Source organism: Leucoraja erinacea, chromosome 31, assembly GCF_028641065.1.
Source record: "Leucoraja erinacea ecotype New England chromosome 31, Leri_hhj_1, whole genome shotgun sequence".
Lineage (NCBI taxonomy): Eukaryota > Metazoa > Chordata > Chondrichthyes > Rajiformes > Rajidae > Leucoraja > Leucoraja erinaceus.
In genome coordinates, this window is record NC_073407.1 from 28,033,848 (window position 1) to 28,057,383 (window position 23,536).

The following is a 23,536-nucleotide window of genomic DNA, read 5'->3' on the forward strand; positions in this document are numbered from 1 at the left end:
ACACCAAGCCAATTAAGCGACAAACCCGCACGTCTTTGGAATGTGGGAGGCAACCGGAACACCCAGAGAAAAACCCACCCGTTCAGAGGGGGAGCGTGCAAACTCCACACAGACAGCGGCCGCGGCCGGGATCGAACCCTCGTCTCCGCGGTATCTCCACCGCAGCGCCACCGTGCGGCCACGAACAGCCACAGCGGGTCGCACGTCACGGGGTGGAGCCCGTGACGTCAGGCGGCGTGACGTTACTCGCAGGGCGTAATGGCGGGCGCGGTGCGGACGTTGTGGGCCCGAACTTACCCGCGCTCCGGTATGGTGAAGATCCCGGCGCCCGGCACAGGTACACGGCCCCCGGCACAGGTACACGGCCCCGGCACAGGTACACGGGCCCGCACCACACCCCCCCCCCCCCCCGGCACAGGTACACGGCCCCGGCACAGGTACACGGGCCCCGGCACAGGTACACGGGCCCGCACACACCCCCCCCCCCCCGGCACAGGTACACGGCCCCGGCACAGGTACACGGGCCCCCCCCGCACCCCCCCCCAGGCACAGGTACCGGGCCCCGGCACAGGTACACGGCGGACACAGGTACCGGGCCCCGCCACCAGGGCCCCGCACAGGTACACGGGCCCGCACACACCCCCCCCCCGGCACAGGTACACGGGCCCGGCACAGGTACACGGCCCCGGCACAGGTACACGGGCCCCGCACAGGTACACGGGCCCGCACACACCCCCCCCCCCCGGCACAGGTACACGGCCCCGGCACAGGTACACGGGCCCCGCGCCCCCCCCCCCCGCACAGGTACACGGGCCCCGCGCCCCCCCCCGGCACAGGTACACGGCCCCCGGCACCCCACACGGGTACACGGGGCCCGCACAGGTACACGGGCCCGCACACACCCCCCCCCCCGGCACAGGTACACGGCCCCGGCACAGGTACACGGGCCCCGGCACAGGTACACGGGGCCCGCACAGGTACACGGGCCCGCCACACCCCCCCCCGGCACAGGTACACCCCCCCCGGCACAGGTACACGGCCCCGCACAGGTACACGGCCCCGCACAGGTACACGGGGCCGGCACAGGTACACGGGCCCCGCCACCCACCCCCCCCCCCGGCACAGGTACACGGGCCCCCCCCCCCCCGGCCCGGTACCCCCCCCCGCCCACGGGCCCCCCCCCCCCGGCACAGGTACACGGGCCCCCGCCCCCCCCCCCCCCCGGCACAGGTACACGGGCCCCGCCCCGCCCCCCACAGGTACACGGGGCCCGCCCACGCCCGGTACAGGTACACGGGCCCCCCCCCCCCCCCCCGGCACAGGTACACGGCCCCGCCCCCCCCCCCCGGCACAGGTACACGGGCCCGGCACAGGTACACGGGCCCCCCCCCGGCCCAGGTACACGGGCCGGGCCCCCCCCCCGCACAGGTACACGGGCCCCCCCCCCCCCCCCGGCACAGGTACACGGGCCCGCCCCGCCCCCCCCGCACAGGTACACGGGCCCGCCCCGCCCCCCCCCCCGGCACAGGTACACGGCCCCACGGGCCCCGGCACAGGTACACGGGCCCGCACAGGTACACGGGCCCCCCCCCGGCACAGGTACACGGGGCCCCGCCCCCCCCCCCCCCGCACAGGTACACGGGCCCCCGCCCCCCCCCCCCGGCACAGGTACACGGGCCCCCCCGCCCCCCCGGCACAGGTACACGGGGCCCCGCCCCCCCCCCCCCAGGGTACACGGGGCCCCGCCCCCCCCCGGCACAGGTACACGGGGCCCCCCCCCCCCCCCCGGCACAGGTACACGGGCCCCGCCCCCCCCCGGCACAGGTACACGGGCCCCCCCCCCACAGGTACCACAGGTACACGGGCACAGGTACCACCGGCCCCCCCCCCCCCCGGGCACAGGTACACGGGCCCCGCCCCCCCGGCACAGGTACACGGGCCCGCCCCCCCCCCCGGCACAGGTACACGGGCCCGGCCCCGCCCCCCCCCCCGGCACAGGTACACGGCCCCGGCACAGGTACACGGGCCCCGCCACAGGTACCGGGGCCCGCACAGGTACACGGGGGCCGCCCGCCCCCCCCGGCACAGGTACACGGGCCCGCCCCGCCCCCCCCCGGCACAGGTACACGGGCCCCGCCCCCCCCCCCCCCGGCACAGGTACACGGCCCCCGGCACAGGTACACGGCCCCGGCACAGGTACACGGGCCCCGCACAGGTACACGGGGCCCGCACAGGCACAGGGCACGGGCCCGCCCCCCCCCCCCGGCACAGGTACACGGGCCCCCCCCCCCCCCCACACAGGTACACGGGGCCCCGCCCCCCCCCCCGCCACAGGTACACGGGCCCGCCCACCCCCCCCCCCCGGCACAGGTACACGGGCCCGCCCCCCCCCCGGCACAGGTACACGGGCCCGCCCCCGCCCCCCGCACAGGTACACGGGCCCGCCCCCCCCCCACAGGTACACGGGGCCCGCCCCCCCCCCCCCGGCACAGGTACACGGGCCCGCACCCCCCCCCCCCGGCACAGGTACACGGCCCCGCCCCCCCCGCACAGGTACACGGGCCCGCCCCCCCCCCCAGGCACAGGTACACGGGCCCCGCCCCCCCCCCCACAGGTACACGGGCCCAGGTACACGGGCCCCCCCCCCCCCGCACAGGTACACGGGCCCCGCCCCCCCCCCCGCACAGGTACACGGGCCCCGCCCGCCCCCCCCCCGCACAGGTACACGGGCCCGCACAGGTACACGGCCCCGCCCCCCCCCCCCCCCCCCCGCACAGGTACACGGGCCCCGCCCCCCCCGCACAGGTACACGGGCCCGCCCCCCCCCCCCGGCACAGGTACACGGGCCCCGCCCCCCCCCGCACAGGTACACGGGCCCCCCCCCCCCGCACAGGTACACGGGCCCCGCCCCCCCCGCACAGGTACACGGCCCCCGCCCCCCCCGCACAGGTACACGGGCCCCGCCCCGCACAGGTACACGGGCCCCGCCCCCGCACAGGTACACGGGCCCCGACCCCCCGGCACAGGTACACGGGCCCCCCCCCGCACAGGTACACGGGCCCCCCCCCCCGGCACAGGTACACGGCCCCCGCCCCCCGCACAGGTACACGGCCCCCCCCCCCCCCCACAGGTACACGGCCCCCCCCCCCGGCACAGGTACACGGAGGTACACGGGCCCCCCGCCCCCCCCGGCACAGGTACACGGGCCCCGCCCCCCCCCCGGCACAGGTACACGGGCCCGCCCCCCCCCCCGGCACAGGTACACGGGCCCCGCCCCCCCCCCGGCACAGGTACACGGGCCCCGCGCCCCCCCCCGGCACAGGTACACGGGCCCCCCCCCCCCGCACAGGTACACGGGCCCCGCTCCCCCCCCGGCACAGGTACACGGGCCCCGCCCCCCCGGCACAGGTACACGCCCCCCCCCCGGCACAGGTACACGGGCCCCGCCCCCCCCCGGCACAGGTACACGCCCCCCCCCCCCGGCACAGGTACGCGGGCCCCGCCTCCCCCCCCCCCCGGCACAGGTACATGGGCCCCCCCCCGGCACAGGTACACGGGCCCCCGCACCCCCCGGCACAGGTACACGGGGCCCCGCCCCCCCGTACAGGTACACGGCCCCGCACAGGTACACGGGCCCCGCCCCCCCGGTACAGGTACACGGCCCCGCCCCCCCCATGCATAAGTACACCCTCCTCTCACACAGCCCACCATCACCTGTAACTCACCCCCCTTTCACCTCGTCCATCACCGCTCTTCGCCACCTCACTCAACTCACCTTCACTCCCCCACCCTCACTTCCTTTTCTCACTCACTCACTCACCCACCCACTATCCCACTCACTCACTCACTCACTCACTCACTCACTCACTCACTCACTCACTCACTCACTCACTCACCCCACCTCACTCCTCACTGGAAGCAACCAGTGATAGACGGGTTTTTATGTGTTAAAGGCATCAGGTGACACAGGAAGTTGTACAAACAGATGGGCCATGACCTTATTAACCAAAGGATAATCCCAGCAGGCTGAATGCTGCTGATATTCACCCATCCTCAGTTTCCCCAACGCCCATCCCTCTTTGAAGCCCATATTGCTGCTTTGGTTTCTGAGCTCCCTGCATCTTGTGACAGGCACCAGTAATGCTGTGCTACAGACAGTCCGTGCGGCTAGTATGGACACGGTTACTGAAGATGGATATTGCAGCATCTACCACACACACATTCCCACCAACTCTCTGCAAAAAGCCCTGCTAGCGGCCGGCTCAGCATTCATGTCTCTGTACGACCCATACCGTCATGGTGAGTACATGCCTCTATTACTCTCATCATGCCCGCCCTTTAATGAAAGCCTCATTGCAGCTTGTATTGCCTCTCCATTGATCATTGCCTGCCTTGTTTGATGCTCATCAGCCCATGCCCAGGCTGTTTCTAGATCATGTATGTCGGCACATGCCATTGGACGGTGGTGAACGGTGTTACTCTCTCTGATTCTCCTGCTATCTGTGTCCTGTGGCTGCCATTGGCCAGCTTGACCAGCCGGGGGTATATGTGGGTACTGGTGTATATGTGGGTACTGGTGTATATGTGGGTACTGGTGTATATGTGGGTACTGGGGTATATGTGGGGGTATATGTGGGTACTGGTGTATATGTGGGTACTGGTGTATATGTGGGTACTGGGGTATATGTGGGGGTATATGTGGGTACTGGTGTATATGTGGGTACTGGTGTATATGTGGGTACTGGGGTATATGTGGGGGTATATGTGGGTAATGGGGTATATATGGATACTGGGGTATATGTGGGTACTGGGGTATATGTGGGTACTGGGTATATGTGGGTACTGGGGTATATGTGGGGGTATATGTGGATACTGGGGTATATGTGGGTACTGGGGTATATGTGGGGGGGTATATGTGGGTACTGGGGTATATGTGGGTACTGGGGTATATGTGGGGGTATATGTGGGTACTGGTGTATATGTGGGTACTGGGGTATATGTGGGTACTGGGGTATATGTGGGTACTGGGGTATATGTGGATACTGGGGTATATGTGGGTACTGGGGTATATGTGGGGGTATATGTGGATACTGGTGTATATGTGGGTACTGGGGTATATGTGGGTACTGGGGTATATGTGGGTACTGGTGTATATGTGGGTACTGGGGTATATGTGGGTACTGGTGTATATGTGGGTACTGGGGTATATGTGGGTACTGGGGTATATGTGGGTACTGGTGTATATGTGGGGGTATATGTGGATACTGGTGTATATGTCGGTACTGGGGTATATGTGGATACTGGGGTATATGTGGGTACTGGGGTATATGTGGGTACTGGGGTATATGTGGATACTGGGGTATATGTGGGGGTATATGTGGATACTGGTGTATATGTGGGGGTATATGTGGATACTGGTGTATATGTCGGTACTGGGGTATATGTGGGTACTGGTGTATATGTGGGTACTGGGGTATATGTCGGTACTGGGGTATATGTGGATACTGGGGTATATGTGGGTACTGGTGTATATGTGGTGGGTACTGGGGTATATGTGGATACTGGTGTATATGTGGGTACTGGGGTATATGTGGATACTGGTGTATATGTGGGTACTGGGGTATATGTGGGTACTGGGGTATATGTGGGTACTGGGGTATATGTGGATACTGGGGTATATGTGGGTACTGGGGTATATGTGGGTACTGGGGTATATGTGGGTACTGGGGTATATGTGGATACTGGTGTATATGTGGGTACTGGGGTATATGTGGGTACTGGTGTATATGTGGGTACTGGTGTATATGTGGGTACTGGGGTATATGTGGGCACTGGGGTATATGTGGGGGTATATGTGGGTAATTGCTCCCAATATTCCAAAAGCAGCCTGCCCAGCACCTTTTAGAGCCTCATCACCATCTTCTCACGGGCAGAGTGATGGGCAGGACATGCCAACATTGCCAGCTCTGCCCCGTCCTGAATAACCAGAAGTAATCCTCACCCTCTGTCGCTGTGTGGTAGTTGTTGACAACCCCTTTAATGGGATGTCCACTTTGTTGAGCTTAACGTGCTCTCGTGTTATAGATATGGTGGCCGTCTTGGCAGAAACGACGGGCCAGTTGGCAGTGCGTACACTCAGGGACAGGATGAGAAACGATGTGGAGGGACACCGCATCCTGCAGTAAGTGTGGTGAGTGTGAGTGTGGCTGTGCGTGTGAGTGTGGCCATGGTGTGCGTGTAAGTGTGAGTGGCTGTGCTGTAAGTGTGAGTGTGTCCGTGGTGTGAGTGCGAGTGTGGCCGTGGTGTGAGTGTGTCCGTGGTGTGAGTGTAAGTGTGAGTGGCCATGGTGTAAGTGTGAGTGTGGCTGTGCTGTAAGTGTGAGTGTGGCTGTGCTGTAAGTGTGAGTGTGTCCGTGGTGTGAGTGTGTCCGTGGTGTGAGTGTGTCCATGGTGTGAGTGGCCATGGTGTGAGTGTGTCCATGGTGTGAGTGTAAGTGTGAGTGGCCATGGTGTAAGTGTGAGTGTGGCTGTGCTGTAAGTGTGAGTGTGGCTGTGCTGTAAGTGTGAGTGTGTCCGTGGTGTGAGTGTGTCCGTGGTGTGAGTGTGAGTGGCCATGGTGTAGTGTGAGTGTGAGTGTGTCCGTGGTGTGAGTGTGTCCGTGGTGTGAGTGTGTCCATGGTGTGAGTGTAGGTGTGAGTGGCCATGGTGTAAGTGTGAGTGTGTCCGTGGTGTGAGTGTGTCCGTGGTGTGAGTGTGTCCGTGGTGTGAGTGTGTCCGTGGTGTGAGTGTGTCCGTGGTGTGAGTGTGAGTGGCCATGGTGTAAGTGTGAGTGTGTCCGTGGTGTGAGTGTGTCCGTGGTGTGAGTGTGTCCGTGGTGTGAGTGTGGCCATGGTGTGAGTGTGAGTGTGAGTGGCCATGGTGTAAGTGTGAGTGTGAGTGTGGCCATGGTGTGAGTGTGTGTGAGTGTGAGTGAGTGTGGCCGTGCTGTAAGAGAGTGTCATCTGTGTGGAACCTCTCGATGCCAATGTAGCACTTTAACAGGTTTTAGTGCCTGCTGCTATGCGTGCTGTGATTGTGCTCCTGGTGTTGGTTTTACAGGGAGAGACCACGCATCAACTCATCTACTCTGGATCTCACTGGCCTGAGGGAGCTGCCTGAGGGAACGTTTGGCAGAGAATACATCCGCTTCCTTGATGTCAACGTGAGTTTAATCCGTGTTCACCAACCACAATCATCCTGGAGCAGCAGGACTTTGACATTTTAATCCGAGCAGATTCTTGCCTTGCGCGCAAGGTGTATTTGTTGGCAAGTGTTGGAGTAACTCAGCGGGTCATCTTGAGCAGCAACATTCCTGTGCCATGGACCCAACAAACCCTGCAATTAGCTGGCAGGAAGCAGAGACCAAAGGGCACTGGGTTTGTTGGTGTGTGGGGCAGAGAGGCAGAGGTGTGTGGGGCAGAGGGGCAGGCACTAGCCTAGTCCCCCAGCTGTTGCTTAGTGATTACTGAGAGCTGGAGGCACCTGGTCATCGACATGGACAAGGGAGGTTTGTGCTGAACTTGTCGGCTGCACTAGTTGACTACTTGTGCTTGTACGTGGCTGTACTCGCCGGCTGTACATGTGCATCTTGACCGATACTGGCACTTCCCATTGCTGGGATCTTTGACAATCGTCCAGGTCTGTGTGCATTGGCCATGTGTTTCTTCATTGAAGTAGTCTCTTGTCTTGATCTGTCAACAAAAATATAGTTGCTCCAGCTGAAGTTGTCCCACCTCCAGAAATTGTGACCTTCCCCAGAACCTCAGCGTGTGATGGTGGAGAGGCCAGATGCAGGGATCTGTGCAAATGGAACTGCAGATGCTGCTTTAAACCAAAGAAAGACACAAAAAACTGGAGTAACTCAGCGGGTCAGGCAGTATCTCTGGAGAGAAGAAAGGGGTGATGTTTCAGGTTGGGACCCTTCCTCAGACTGAAGAAGGATCTCAACCTGAAAAGCCACCCATTCCTTCTCTCCAGAAATGCTGCCTGTCCCGCTGAGTTACTCCAGCATTTTGTGTCTATCTTAGGTGCAGGGGTCTCCTGGATGGTGGCGTGACCAGGTGTAGGGGTCTCTTGGGTGTTGGAGTGTCCAGGTGTTGGAGTGAACAGGTGTCGGAGTGACCAGGTGTAGGGAACTCCTGGATAAGCGATAGAGGGGTAGGTAGGGGATCATAAACATTGCTCCACCAACAACCCAAAATCAAAGTCACATGATTAAAAACTATGCATTTCCTTTATAAAACAGAGTTCATGCGCAGTTAGAATGTTTTACAATCTAACATGACCCCCTTGTGCTGGATGGGCAAGGACCAGAGACACTGCCACGTTGGGCAAGGATATCTGTTGTGCAGAGATGAATGTGGGGGTGAGGCTGCTCCCAGGTTAAGAGGAAATTTATGAATGAATTATTTTAATACTATAAGTAAAAATTGATTCCGTTTTGAGGCCGCAAATGCTGTAAGCAAAGATTTGATATCAGGATCTCGTTCCCGGGGTGAAGCACAGTGTAGAACCATGCGGTTCGTGTAATGAGTCCCAGATGCAGGAACTAGGGGAGATTGTTGAAAACATTGATGGAACAATTACAAGCTGCAGCAAAGGGTGTGTCGTGTATCTGTGTGGCCTGTGTATCTGTGTGGCCTGTGTATCTGTGTGGCCTGTGTATCTGTGTGTATCAGTGTGTATCGGTGTGACCTGTGTATCAGTGTGTATCGGTGTGACCTGTGTATCAGTATGTATCGGTGTGACCTGTGTATCAGTGTGTATCTGTGTGCATCTGTGGCCTGTGTATCTGTGTGGCCTGTGTATCTGTGTGTATCAGTGTGTATCGGTGTGACCTGTGTATCAGTATGTATCGGTGTGACCTGTGTATCTGTGTGTATCTGTGTGGCCTGTGTATCTGTGTGGCCTGTGTATCTGTGTGGCCTGTGTATCTGTGTGTATCAGTGTGTATCGGTGTGACCTGTGTATCAGTATGTATCGGTGTCACCTGTGTATCAGTGTGTATCTGTGTGCATCTGTGGCCTGTGTATCTGTGGTGCCTGTGTAGCTGTGTGGCCTGTGTAGCTGTGTGGCCTGTGTATCTGTGTGGCCTGTGTATCTGTGTGGCCTGTGTATCTGTGTGGCCTGTGTAGCTGTGTGGCCTGTGTATCTGTGTGGCCTGTGTATATGTGTGGCCTGTGTATCTGTGTGGCCTGTGTATCTGTGCGGTCTCTGTAATTAAATATGAATGACGCCTGCCCAAAGGGTGTGTCACATGAATTATCTGTGACAAATGTCACTTGGACATGTGGTGATTAGAGTTTATGTGCGGCATGCAGAGGTGACACGTGCCTGATGAGGGGGCACAGATTGATCGGTCCCTTGTGTCTACAGCGAGTTACTCCTGACAGCCGTATGCCGGTGAGGTTTGTGGATGAGGAGGAGCTGGCGTATGTGATCCAGCGGTACCGTGAAGTACACGACTTCATGCACACACTGCTGGGAATGCCCACCAACATTCTTGGTAAGTCCACTCACGGGGCAGTGTATGTGTTGGCTTGTGGATGGAATGGGTGACCTTCAGGTGAGCTACCTGTGTATACCTGTCTACCTCTCCTTGTGGGTGACCTTCAGGAGAGTGTAGGACGGAACTGCAGATGCTGGTTTAAACTGAAGATAGACACAAGATGCTGGAGTAACTCAGCGGGACAGGCAGTATCTCTGAAGAGAAGGAATGGGTCACATTTCGGGTTGAGACCCTTCTTCAGACGGAATAAAGGTCTCAACCCAAAATGTCACCCATTTCTTCTCTCCAGAGATGTTGCCTGTTCCGCTAAGTTACTCCAGCATTTTGTGTCTACCTTCAGGTGAGTTACCTGTGTATACCTCTCCTTGTGGGTCGAGTAGGTGATCTTTAGCTGAATTCATGTTAATAAGTGATAGGAGCAGAATTAGGCCATTTGGCCCATCAAGTCTACTCTACCATTCAATCATGGCTGATCTATCTTCCCCCCCATAACCCCTGACACCCGTACTAATCAAGAATCTATCTATCTCTGCCTTAAAAATATCCATGGACTTGGCAGTGCATACCTGTCCACCTCTCCTTGTGGGTGGAGTAGGTGACCTACCAATTGAATTACCTGTGTCCCTCTCTCCGTGTGGATAGATTAGGTGATGTATTTACCTGCGCATACTTGTCTCCTATCTACCTCTCCTTGCTATTTATTTGGGAAATACCAGTCTCAGACCTCTGACCCAATGACACATTTCTGCTAAGGACCAGGCTTCTGGGTTGCAATGTAGTTCAGGCAGTTGGGTACCCTCACCTCTCTACTTCCTACACCAGACGAATGTGGTTAGTTTTTGGGGGGGGGGGGTCATTCAAGGCTTCAGCCAAGGACGAGTAGAACTCCTTTTAAAGTTTGAGTGTACCAGATGGATATTGACTCCAACAAACGCACGTGGTCCACCGTGGATTAAGAAACTGTGAAAGAATATTAATAACCTCTCATCGGGCATGGTGAATTTTTGGGGGTAATTATTGAAACACAACAGGGCCAGGAGGTGTGAGAAAGATTCACAGCAGCATTAGCCTTGCAGTGCACAGGAAGCGAAAGTCAGACAAAACAAAGATGGAATGAAGTAGAATTGAAACTTGAGGTTAGGCACAGGACAGTAAATGTTCCGATAATCCAGGGAAGAACATGAGCAGCGTCATCTTCCCATGTACGTCACCAAAGTGAAACTAACAGAATCTACCGCAATGGGAATAGTTGCAGGTGATCTATCGCCAGAGACAGACAAGGTCCGGCCCAACTGATGAGTTGAGCAGGGACTCCATAGCCTTTCTGAGGTTAGTGGACATGGGCAGTAGCTGTAATAATGGACTGGAGTATTGTGGTGCTCAGCAAGGAGCTGACAACTTCAGCAACTGTGTTGCAGCCTGGAGAAGCCCATGTGAACACAACTGGGGAGCTGGCTGCCCTTTCACTGGTTGGGTGGAGGCGATGGATAACTGTGAGAGGATGAGGTGCAGGGAGTGATGTTGGGGAATGGCTGAGAGAGCTGGCATTGAGTATCAGTCATGTTGCTGCTTTATAGGTCGTCCCATTGCAGGAAGGATGTGGAGGATTTGGAGAGGTTTACCAGAATGTTACCGGGAGTAGAGGGGACAAACTTTGAACATGGAATGTACTCCTTGGCAATAAGAGAGCTGAGAACGTGACCCTCTGGTGGTAATGGGGCAGCAACAAGATAGGGCATGGTAAATCACCTTGGGGCCGACCTATCCCACTTCACAGTGGCCCAGTGCCCAAAACCCTCCAGCTCAGAGTGTAATCAGTTAGTTTGGGCAATGTAAGAAACATGGCTACATCTGTGGGGTTGGGAGGAGGCTGTGGCCAGGTGTGTTGTGGGAGCACTAACATGTGTGTTTCTCCACATTGAACAGGTGAGGTTGCTGTCAAGTGGTTTGAGGCGGTCCAGACTGGCCTGCCCATGTGTGTTCTGGGAGCGGTGTTCGGTCCACTCCGTGTGTCCACCAGGTAAACACTCCTCTCCTGCATCGCCATCCCACTGAGATCTCTAGATAGGAAATTACTTGTGAGAATCTTGCCTTCGTTTCCCTGAAGATATTCTGAATAATATGCGCAGATATACGTGGTCATTTATAATACGTGCCATTATTCACTGAAATCCCATCACAAAGGCATGATACCAGTTTTCCTTTATGTATATTTCTTGAACATAGCGTGACGTCACCTGTTCCTTCTCTCCAGAGATGCTGCCTGTCCCACTGAGTTAATCCAGCTTTTTGTGTCTATCTTTGGTTTAAACCAGCATCTGCAGTTCCTTCCTACACATTTCCCTGTGAAACATCACTGGTCACAGTGTCTATCTTGTTTCACAGGGATCAGTGTTGGTGCCTCAGCTGTTCGTGATTTATATATAAATTACTTGTAGACACAAGGAACTGCTGATTTACAAAAATAAACAAAGTGCTTGAGTAACATGTTCTCCACAGATGCTGCCTGACCTGCTGAGTTACTCCAGCACTCTGTGAAACGTCACCTATCCATGTTCTCCACAGATGCTGCCTGACCCGCTGAGTTACTCCAGCACTGTCTTTTTATAGTGCAAATGTAGGTGGGTTGGTTACTAACTTTACAGACAATGAGGAAGACTATTAAAGGACACAGCAAGTTCTGGATTGTTTGTAAAGATGGGCAGAGAAACTGCAGATGGAGTTTAATCCAAGCAATTGTGATGTTTGTTCACCATCTCTCATCCCCAGTCCTGAGGTTCCCCATTGCAAGGGGAAATGTATAGTTTGGGGGCAGGATCTTTAACAGCACGGATGTACAGAGGGATCTTGGGGTCCAAGTCCATAGCTTCCTTAAAGTAGAAACACAAGTAAATAGATTGGTAAAGGTAATGTATGGTATGTTTGCGGTGATCAGTCAGGGCATTGAGTATTGGAGTTGGGAAATCATGTTGTGTGCAATTCTGTTTGTCTCATTACAGGAAGATGTGGAGGCTTTGGAGACTGCAGAAGATATTTACCACAATGCTGCCAGTATTAGAGGGATAGAGGAGGCTGGACAAACTTGGATTGTTTTGTCTGGAGTATTGAAGGCGAAGGGGAGAACATAGAAGTTTATGTAACAATGAGAGGCAGAGATAGGGTAGACAGTCGAATCTTTTCCCATTTCGCATTGCTATGACAGCAAGGTTTGAGTACAGGATTCGAGGTAAATGTCTTGCCTGTTCGTGACGCATTCTTGTGTGTCCCTGTGGCAGGAATATCCGTGTTTTAACAAGAGACCTGATCCCATGGGCTGTGCAGTGCGGTCGAGCTGCTCACTGTGTGCTAAACATCTACTACGAGAACCGATGGGACCAGAGCTTAGAGTCACTGCGGGAGGAGATTGGAATCATCCCCTGCCCCCCTCTTCAATGCCCGACTAAGGCATAACATGGGGGCTTTGGTAAGAACGTTTGTACAATCATTTATAATAATGATAGGTTGGGCTGCAGACAGGAGTGTGCCTGGAACAGTCAGTGCCCAGTGTAAGGAGGCAACAGGTCAACTATACAACTATACTCTGGGGGGGGGGGGGGGGGGGGGGGGCAGAGGGGACACGTCCCCTCCATGTTTTGATAGCGAGTTCCGCTCTTGCATGCTGGCTACCACAATAACCTCACTGACATGCTCTCATTCTATTCTCTGGCCTTTGCAGGGTTATTTGATGCACCCTGCCCTTTGTTCAACCTGCTCACCAATGTCGGGTTTAGAAATACATTATTGATCTCAATCACAAGCTCTACATTTTCTTTTGTTATTTTACCATTTTCAGGTGTAGAGTTCTTTCTTTGAATTATTTCAATGGAAATCTTCTTTAGTGACCATGAGTGGAACTGAAGTCCAGGACTATGTCCAGTCAGGGCTCTGCCTCTGTGGGGACTGGGCATCTCTCTGGGACGGCCGTCCCCGAGAGGGCAGTGTGCCTCCAACTGTCCTCCCGCAGGGCTGCTGCCACTCGAGGCTGACTGCGCTGGACTGCACTGGAGATTTGCTGCAGTTTCCAGTCTGTTCTGATCAATGCATCGTCCAGGGTGAAAACTCCATCTCGTGTACGTCGCACACTGGTACACACCGCTGATGATTTCAGCTCCAAGCCAATCTCATGGATGATCTTGCGCAGGTACTGCTGGGTCTCGTGGACACACTGGACCTCTGTGGGAAACGGAAAACAAAGTGAGGGACTGCTGGGCAGAAGGAGCCAGGATCATCAATGAGAAACCCCCTGGACCAGTCACACCACACAGCAACACTGCGACAACCCGTATCTGACCGCTGGGATATCCAGAGTTTAGCGGACTCACTGGCTGACAGTCACAAGGGCTGACGGGGGCATTCACTACTACTGTGTAATAACTAATAAAAAAGTAAAGTAAAGGTGGTTGAGAGGATTAGTTTGGATCTGTTTTTCTGAGCACACCACATTATCATTGTCACTGCACCACAGGTGATCAGACACTAGTGTGTCAGTGCAGTACAGGTGAGCAGACACTGGTGTGTCAGTGCAGTACAGGTGAGCAGACACTGGTGTGTCAGTGCACTACAAGTGATCAGGCACGAGTGTGTCATTGCAGTACAGGTGATCAGACACTAGTGTGTCCGTGCACTACTAGTGATCAGACACAAGTATGTCAGTGCAGTACAAGTGACCAGACACGAGTGTGTCATTGCAGTACAGGTGAGCAGACACGAGTGTGTCCGTGCAGTACAAGTGACCAGACACTAGTGTGTCCGTGCAGTACAAGTGACCAGACACAAGTATGTCAGTGCAGTACAAGTGACCAGACACGAGTGTGTCATTGCAGTACAGGTGAGCAGACACGAGTGTGTCCGTGCAGTACAAGTGACCAGACACTAGTGTGTCAGTGCAGTACAGGTGATCAGACACTAGTGTGTCCGTGCACTACTAGTGATCAGACACGAGTGTGTCCGTGCGTTCACCGCAGCAGAGGCAACATGGACCTTACAGTAAGGGATGTAAATTATCTTCACTTTACCAACATACCCAGAGTGAAGTTAGGAAGGGAGAACTGGCTGCACCGAATGCCGGTGATGATGGGAGGGGACTTGTGCAGTGGCCGTAACATCCCTCGACAGGCAAGCTCATACGCCGCTTGGCTTTTCAAATCAATGCCGGAATACCTAGGGTGGGAGAGTTGACATGGTTAGCCCCACACATCCACCGCCTGACACACCTGTTCCCCACCCATGGGCTTAGACACACTCTCATACCCATCTATATGCTGAATATGGCTTTGGGACAGACTGTTCCTAAAGACTGTACTATAGATGTTCCTGACAGACTACAATAACTGGTCCTACAGACTGGACAGTGAGCTTTGAATCGAGTACTGCCCTTGCCCAGATACATACGTGATGAGAGCTTTCTGGTGACTGCCCTGGATCACAGCGATGATGCGCTCCAGTCTGTCCAGGGTGATGTGATCTGCAACAACAGTGTAGTTTTAGTACAAACATCCCCACACCCACTTCCTCAGTGGCCCAGACTGCAGTGTTACAGTACAGATGTCCCCACACTTGCATTCACACAATGGTCGTGGGGCCCAGGGCACAGCCTGCAGTGTTACAGTAAATATGTCCCCACATTTGCATTCACACAGTGCTTGTGGGGCCTGGGTCACAGCCTGCAGTGTTACAGTACATATGTCCCCACACTTGCATTCACACAGTGCTTGTGGGGCCTGGGGCACAGCCTGCAGTGTTACAGTTCAACAGTGCTGCATCCTAAGGGGCACAGCCTGCAGTGTTACAGTACAACAGTGCTGCATCCTAAGGGGCACAGCCTGCAGTGTTACAGTACAACAGGTTACAACAAACGGCATTTCGTTTGGACCTCCAGGGGTCCAAATGACAAATAAATTGACTCTTGACTCTCTTGACTCTTGACTCAACAGTGCTGCATCCTAAGGGGCACAGCCTGCAGTGTTACAGTACAACAGTGCTGCATCCTCAGGGACCCAGCCTGCAGTGTTACAGTGAAGCACCAGGAACACCGATTCCTCACTCAGCCCCATTTAGCATCGAGGGTAGAATATACAGCAGGCTGGACAGAATCAAACTAACTAGGAACTGACTCCCAAACCTAATGAGCGTGGGGAGGCACCAACAATGGTTTTTCCACAGGGGCCACACGGTCAGCCACAATGACAATGGAGCAGATGTTCTGACGTGGATGAAGTTTAAGGGATACACACACAGAGGGTGGGACTCTGGGGAGGTGTGAGGGAGGGGTGGTAGCTGGCACTGGGGAGCTGGTGCTGAGTGATTGGGGCAATGAGCTGGGGGGGGAGGGGGGGCTCCTTTCCCATATCATCTTGCTCCCACCCCATCACCCAATTTCCTACCCTTACCCCCCTCCTGCTCCACTTCTATCTGCCTTTACCTCTCCACGGGATTACCTCAGCACATTGTTTGTGGCTTATATAAAACTGGGGCATCTGGTCAATGAGTTGTGTCCACTACCCATCACTGTGTGGGGCAAGAAACATATCAATGCTGCTGAGAACACTGACCGTAGGTTGTCTTCTCAATCAGCCTGCCCGTGTCGGAGAAATCCTCTGTTGCTGTTCCGAAGCTTCCGTGTACTGTGTATTCCTGGGAAGCCAGAACACTGGACCATTAACATGAAACAGCAGCCTCAATTGCAACCTGGACAGAAAGCAGCAACTTTATCCTGCCCTTGGACAGTGAGTGGGAGGAAGCAACATCACCAGCTCCTGTTCACTGTCCAGTAAACTTGGCTGCACCAAGCTGAACATACATGGAGTTTATTACAGTGAACGGGCCACACTTCATCCCTCTCCTCCCCCACCGCCGAATACTCTGACTGAAGAAGCCTCATGTACTGAAAGCCTTCTTGACTACCCTATCTCCTGTGACATCACTGTCAAGGAACAGTGTACCTGCACTAGATCCCTCTGCTCCACAACATTCCCTGTCTATCTGTGACATCACTGTCAGGGAACTGTGTACCTGCACTAGATCCCTCTGCTCTACAACACTGCCCAGGGCCCTGCCATTCACTGTGTAGGACAGTCCTGCCATCCCAAAATGCAACACCTTGCACTTCTCTGCATTAAGCTTCCATTGATCAGCCCACTTGCCCAGCTGATCAAGTTTTTGACAACCATCGTCACTATCTACGATACCACCCACTTTAGTGTCATCTACAAACTTACTCATCATGTATTCTACATTCTCATCCAATTCATTGGAATATAGTCTGACGAAGGGTTTTGGCCCGAAACTTTGCCTATTTCCTTCGCTCCATAGATGCTGCTGCACCCGCTGAGTTTCTCCAGCACTTTTGTCTACCTTCATTGAAATATACCACAACTAGCCCGTTCCCATCCACCTCAACCGTCAGACCGCTCACATTAAAATAAATGCAGCCGTGCTCCTGCCTATTCATCACCTTCCAATCCGACGTCCAGCCTCTCACCTGCCTGTCCTGCATTGTACTCCTCCCCCCCTCCCATACCAATCTAGTTGAGGAGGTGGCTTCTGCAGAGGAGAGTGCGATGATGCTAGGGTAGGGAAGGCCACCAGCTGGGCATGCAGCTCCCTCTATTCTTACCTTGGTCAGATGACAGTCCTGCAGGTAAGACAATTGCTTGTTGCCGCTGCCAACTGCGAGCACTGTGGAGAGACAATGGGGCCGTGAGAGACTCTACCTACATGACATTCCACACAGCATATGCCAAAGCCCCCCTGAGGTACACTAGAGCTACCGAGCTGATTGTGGGGACAGCACTCGCACCCCCACCTTGCGCAAGATGCAACTTCCACAGCACCTACAGGTTGCCGTCCATCTGCCCTTCCTCACGCTGCTTCCAAAACACTCAGACCTGATGTGTGGTATCTCAGCACCACTTTTGCAGCCAGCCTCCTCACCCGTTGCCCTGCCAGGTACCAAACTCTCTGTGTCTTTCATCAGCCCCTTAGAGTGCAATATCCAAAACCAAGAGCTGGAAATGCAGGGAACACTCAGCAAGTTCAGTGACCTCTGTACAGAAAAATGAAGAATTCAGATCCAGCACAGGTCATTAGATGCATCCTCCACACACAGACTTGCCCGGTGTCGAGTGCACACTGGGTATTCACTGACTGCTGGTTTTGATACTCGATTAAAGTTAGTTTGTTCTAATCTGAAACACAACTCCCTTCAATATTTTGCATTTTTATTTATTTCTGATTCCAGCATCTGCAGTTTTTAAAATTTCTAATTTTATTTGTTATCTGTTGAGATTTTTAAAGCATTTGATAGGATGGAAAGTCCTGAACAAGCAGGCCAATTTGAAGAATTCACAGATTGGTTGGGGACCAGCTCCATCCAAGACCGCAGGAAATGGCAGAGAATTGTGGACGCAGCCCAGAACATCACACAAACCAACTTCCCTTCCATTCTCCATCTATACCTCACGCTGCCTCGGCAAGGCCAGCAGCATAATCAAGGACAAATCACACCCTGGCCACTCCCTCTTCGCCTCTCTCCCATCAGGCAAAAGGTGTAGAAGTGTGAAAACACACACCTCCAGATACTGGGCCAGTTTCTTCAGTTACTATCTGGCAACTGAACCAAGCTACCACAACTAGAGAACAGTCCTGAGCTCCTCACCACCTTATTGGGGACCCTCAGACTATCTTTGATTGGACTTTACTCGTTTTACCTGCACTAAACTTTATCATGTATCTGAACATGGTGAATGGCTCGATTGTAATCATGTATTGTCTTTCTACTGACTGGTTAGCACACAAACAAAATCTTTTCACTGTACCTCAGTAGAAGTGACAATAAACTAAAATAAATAACTGCCTGGAGCAGGGTCACTCCAAACCACTGCTGTGGCCCCAAGCACATTGCCAACGCCGGAAAAACCTTCAACATCCACCAGTATGACTAAACATACTAACATTTAAATGAATATATAAAATACAAACATTTGAGCAGATTTTAATCAGCTGAAGGGCTAGTGATGAGAGAAGCTGCAAGATTTTGCAATCTTCCTATCCAACACGACTGAACTCTAACAGCAACTGGTCATGGCAGGACTGAAGAGATGTTTAAGGAACTGCAGATGCTGGAAAAATCAAAAGTAGACAAAAAATGCTGGAGAAACTCAGCGGGTGAGGCAGCATCTACAGAGAGAAGGAATAGGCGACGTTTCGGGTCGAGACCCTTCTTCAGACTGAAGAGTTTAGTAAGTTTATTGTCATGTACAGTGAAAAGCTTTTGTTGCATGCTAACCAGTCATCAGAAGGACTATACAAGATTTCAATCAGGCCTTCCACGGTGTACAGATACAGGATAAAGATAAAGTCCAGCAAAGTCCGATCAAGGATACGCCGAGGGTCACCAATCAGGTCAATAGTAGTTCAGGACTGCTCTCTAGTATGTAGTAGAATGTTTCAGCTGCATGACCTAACCCTAACCCAGTTAGGAAGAAACTGTCCCTGAATCTGGAGGTGTGTGATTTCACACGTCTGCAACTCTTGCTGATGGGGTCCAGGTACCTTGTGCTTATGAGTGGCACTGACAGCAATCATCCCACTGTATCTTGGGGCCTGTGATAATAAAGACACTGTTGAAAATAGAGAGTGGGTCCACGTGAGGATCTTCCTGGAGATCCAGCAGCTGCTGAACAAACTCCAATGGCCACTGCTGGCTGGGGCATTGGGGCAGCTTATCCTGGGCTGGAGAGCCTGTTAGCCTGTGAACAGGATCCAACCAGACACTCGGGTGCTGGGGCTGTGATCCACACCAGTCAGACCAGCCGAGACCAACATTTCCAGCGTTAAATTGCCATTTTGCTCTTTTACAAAATCTTAAAACTTATAATTTCATCATAAACACACATGCGCTGTGATTGAATAATCGGATAAACAACAAAACGCTGAGGACACAGATTCAATGCCAGACTCACCGAACACACCAGATGATCTCCAGTCCAGGCGATGACCAGCTCCTATCCTCAAACCAACAAACTTTGGGCCTCTCACTGCAACACACAACACGGTTCATACAGTGTGGAAACAGGTAACACATCAACATATAAAACACTAAGCAGACTCCCAAACCCAGCATTAAACACTCCAATACAGCAGACTCCCAAACCCAGCAATAAACAATAAACTCCAAGGCAGACAAAAATGCTGGAGAAACTCAGCGGGTGAGGCAGCATCTATGGAGCGAAGGAAATAGGCAACATTTCGGGCCAGCATCTGTAGTTCCTTCTTAAACATTAAACACTCCAATACCGCAGACACCCAAACCTGGAATTAAACACAATACATCAGACTCCCAAAGCCAGCATTGACCAATACTGCAGTGTGTGTCCCTCTACCCAGCACTTAACTCCAACACTACAGCATATCAGTTCTCATGGACAACATTGGTTCCCCCCCCCTCCCTCTCCAGAGGCCCTCCCTTGCCCCTTACCCCGTGGGTGGTTGGCCAGGGCAGGCAGCTGTGCGACAGTCAGGTTGGTTTCTGTGCCACTTATACCCTGGCTGGTGGTCGGCAGAAAGCGGATCTGATCGTGTGGAAGTGGACATTCCGACGCGTTGAGGTCTGGCGATGGAATGAAAGGATGAGACTTGTCACTAGTTCCCACCTGGATCACGCATGAGCACGGAAGACTCATCATAGTGTGATCACCCCCAGCTAATGGAGTTACCACTTGCAGCAAACTGTGGGCTCGATCTACAGGTTCCCCCTGCATCAACATTCCTCAGCGCCGTTTACTTGACCAAGGTTGACCAAGGGAAGCAGGGCAAACAATGCAGTTACCACATACAATGTAAATATTTTATGTCTAGTGGCATAATGATCCCACAAGGGTTGGTGTGAGAGGAGGCTCCGTGTCACAGATCAGTATCCAGCGATCAGCATCGGATGCTTGGGCCCAGTAGGGACAGGATGGGGGGGGTGGGGTTATGGCGGGGGGGGGCTAGTGAAGGGGAGCGGAAGAGGGGGGGGGGCGTTGGTTTGGAGGGGGGGGGCGTTGGTTTGGAGGGGGGCTGATGGTGAGCTGGGTGATGGTTGGGGTTATATTGAGGGGGGGGGGGGGGGGGGTTATAGTGAGGGGGGGGGGGGGTTATAGGGTGATTTCACTAAAGGTCACTGGAGCGTAGATCCGCACCCACGTGACCAAAATTCTCAAGTGGAGGACACTCGAGGGTTCGGTACATGTTAGTGGATGGGAAAAAACGCATTTTCCCACCCGTTAAAAACATAGAAAACGGCGAGGTTGTGAGCTGCAATTTACTGTGCCAGTCGGGGTGACCGTGAGGCACAGCTACCTAGATTTACAGGGGGAAAAAAAGATAGCAAGTAAGGTAAATTCAAGAGGGAACTGAAGGTACCAAACCGACGGAAATGAACAGCCGACATTTGCCGTGGATATTTAAAGGTCCAAAATATCGGGAATTATCGCGTTTGCTCGCTGAATTTCATCAAAAGTAAGGCATTATTAACTTACCTTTGATAAATTCAGCGAGCAAACGCGATAATTCCCGATATTTTGGCGGGGGTTGTGGTTGGGGGTCACCAACCGAGGCACGGGAGCCGGGGGTCAGGGGGCGTGTGTCCGGGGTCAGGGCCGGAGACTCACCGCGGACCAGGCCGGTCTCCACCGTGAGCCGGGGGTCAGCGGTCAGGGCTGGGGGTCAGGGGTCGGGGACCCACCATGCACCAGGCCGGTCTCCACCGTGTGCGGGGGGGTCAGGGGTGGGGGTCAGGGACCCACCATGCACCAGGCCGGTCTCCACCGTGTGCCGGGGGGTCAGGGGGTGGGGGTCAGGGGTCGGGGACCCACCATGCACCAGGCCGGTCTCCACCGCGTGCCGGGGGTCAGGGGCCGGGGGTCAGGGGCCGGAGACCCACCGTGCACCAGGCCGGTCTCCACCGTGTGCCGGGGGGTCAGGGGTCAGGGGTCAGGGCCGGGGGGGGTCAGGGGTCGGGGACCCACCGTGCACCAGGCCGGTCTCCACCGTGTGCCGGGGGGTCAGGGGTCGGGGGTCAGGGACCCACCGTGCACCAGGCCGGTCTCCACCGTGTGCCGGGGGTCAGGGGTCAGGGGGTCGGGGCCGGGGGGGTCAGGGGTCGGGGACCCACCGTGCACCAGGCCGGTCTCCACCGCGTGCCGGGGGTCAGGGGTCGGGGTCGGGGGGCGTGTGCCGGGGCCGGGGGTCAGGGGGCGTGGGTCCGGGGCCGGGGGTCCAGGGTGCACACCGCGTGCCGGGGGTCAGGGGTCAGGGCGGGGTCAGGGCCGGGGGGGTCAGGGGTCGGGGACCCACCGTGCGTGCCGGTCCACCGGGTCCGGGGGGGGCAGGGGCCGGGGGGTCAGGGGTCGGGGACCCACCGTGCACCAGGCCGGTCTCCACCGCGTGCCGGGGGTCAGGGGACCAGGGACCCACCATGCCGGTCTCCACCGCGTGCCGGGGGTCAGGGGGCCGGGGGTCAGGGGGTCAGGGGTCGGGGCCGGGGGTCAGGGGTCGGGGACCCACCATGCACCAGGCCGGTCTCCACCGCGTGCCGGGGGGTCAGGGGTCAGGGGTCGGGGCCGGGGGGGTCAGGGGTCGGGGACCCACCGTGCACCAGGCCGGTCTCCACCGCGTGCCGGACGCTTCGCCAGTTGACGGCGGGCGGTTTGTAAACGGCGAAGATGCCGCGGAGGGAGCGCGCCGCCATCTTGCTGCCGGCGTCGTCACTTCCGGCCCTGGAGGTCCCGCCCAACTCGCCTCCCCGTTGGCCGGCGGCTGCTGATTGGACGCTGGCCCGTCACTCAGCGGGACGGGCAGCATCTGTCACCCGTTCCTTCCCACAGATGATTCAGATTCAACTTTAATTGTCATTGTCAGTGTACAGTACAGAGACAACGAAATGCATTTAGCATCTCCCTTGAAGAGCGATGAAGATGCCGCCTGACCCGCTGAGTTTCTCCAGCACTTTGTGACTTAGGCAGATGTTCTGTTTAACAAAATCGAAGGTAGACAAAAATGCTGGAGGAACTCAGCGGGCGAGGCAGCATCTATAAGCGAAGGAAATGTGGGCCGTTTCGGGTCGAAACCTTCTTTCTTCAGACGCTCTGCTCGGTTTCCCTCGGGGCAGTCCAGAATCAGGGGTCACAGTTTAAGAATAAGGGCTCGGCCATTTAGGACTGAGATGAGGGGGAAGAAAATCACCCAGAGAGTTGTGAATCTGTGGAATTCTCTGCCACAGAAGGCAGTGGAGGCCGATTCACTGGATGTTTTGAGAGTTGGCTTTAGCTCTTCGGGCTAACGGGGTCAATGGATATGGAGAGAAACAGGAACGGGGTGCTGATTGTGGATGATCAGCCGTGATCATATTGAATGGCGATGCTGGCTCCAAGGGCCGAAAGTCCTACTCCTGCACCTATTGTCTATGTTATCCAACCCGCGTAACATGGCGGCTCCAGCATCACCCATACACACAGAGTGCCGGAGTCATTCGGCCGGACAACAACCCACCTGAGCTTCCTCTGCCGGGAGGAAACTGGAGGAGCAGCGGTCGTTTACAGCCTACATCATGAATATTTGATTTCTCCACTTTCTAGTAATCTCCCTGCTCGCCGGGACAGAGATGTCCCCGTCCCCCCCTTCCGATTCTCATGTTCCACCCCGTCCCCCGACAGATGTGCTGACCCGTGTATGACAGGCCACTTTACCAATGGTCACTAAGTGAACTGCTGGTGACCTAACCCGAGCAGAGAGGTCTCGACCAGCAAACCATATAACAATCACAGCACGGAAACAGGCCATCTCGACCCTTCTTGTCCGTGCCGAACACGTATTCTCTCCTAGTCCCATATACCTGCGCACTTTCCCGTCCATATAACTATCCAATTTATTTTTAAATGATAAAACGAACCTGCCTCCACCACATCCACTT

At 55.4% G+C, this 23,536-nt stretch overlaps 2 protein-coding genes across 7 annotated transcripts; one reads left to right on the forward strand and one right to left on the reverse strand.

Moving 5' to 3' along the window:
• Positions 1-185: 185 nt before the first annotated feature.
• On the forward strand, positions 186-13,995 carry coq4 (coenzyme Q4 homolog (S. cerevisiae)). 6 transcript variants are annotated; one of them, XM_055660452.1, is made up of 9 exons: positions 244-337; positions 1,557-1,574; positions 4,132-4,299; positions 6,085-6,181; positions 7,098-7,200; positions 9,414-9,543; positions 11,473-11,566; positions 12,822-13,009; positions 13,379-13,995. In XM_055660452.1, the coding sequence occupies exons 1-8, from the start codon at positions 259-261 to the stop codon at positions 12,994-12,996; spliced, it is 864 nt and encodes a 287-aa protein (XP_055516427.1). In that variant the 5' UTR covers positions 244-258; the 3' UTR covers positions 12,997-13,009; positions 13,379-13,995. The 6 variants fall into 6 exon arrangements, with proteins under 6 accessions (XP_055516428.1, XP_055516429.1, XP_055516427.1 ...); XM_055660451.1 differs by having other exon boundaries at positions 13,727-13,995; XM_055660453.1 differs by lacking the exon at positions 1,557-1,574 and having other exon boundaries at positions 186-337; positions 13,727-13,995.
• trub2 (TruB pseudouridine (psi) synthase family member 2) lies at positions 13,348-22,357 on the reverse strand. The gene is made up of 8 exons (XM_055660450.1): positions 22,216-22,357; positions 20,063-20,194; positions 19,548-19,622; positions 17,201-17,262; positions 16,137-16,218; positions 14,977-15,049; positions 14,609-14,745; positions 13,348-13,758 (listed from the first exon to the last, which is right to left on the reverse strand). Exons 1-8 carry the CDS (start codon positions 22,313-22,315, stop codon positions 13,463-13,465), a joined length of 957 nt encoding a protein of 318 aa, XP_055516425.1. The 5' UTR covers positions 22,316-22,357; the 3' UTR covers positions 13,348-13,462.
• Between the last annotated feature and the right edge of the window lie 1,179 nt (positions 22,358-23,536).

Excerpts from the sequence above, each read along its gene's own strand:
- coq4 (XM_055660452.1), top strand. The coding sequence starts at position 259 with ATGGCGGGCGCGGTGCGGACGTTGTGGGCCCGAACTTACCCGCGCTCC. Across the intron at positions 4,300-6,084 it reads GTACGACCCATACCGTCATG|ATATGGTGGCCGTCTTGGCA; the intron begins GTGAGTACATGC and ends CTCGTGTTATAG. Across the intron at positions 6,182-7,097 it reads GAGGGACACCGCATCCTGCA|GGAGAGACCACGCATCAACT; the intron begins GTAAGTGTGGTG and ends TTGGTTTTACAG.
- trub2 (XM_055660450.1), bottom strand. The coding sequence starts at position 22,315 with ATGGCGGCGCGCTCCCTCCGCGGCATCTTCGCCGTTTACAAACCGCCC. Across the intron at positions 15,050-16,136 it reads GATTGAGAAGACAACCTACG|ATCACATCACCCTGGACAGA; the intron begins GTCAGTGTTCTC and ends CTGTTGTTGCAG. Across the intron at positions 13,759-14,608 it reads CCTTCCTAACTTCACTCTGG|AGGTCCAGTGTGTCCACGAG; the intron begins GTATGTTGGTAA and ends CGTTTCCCACAG.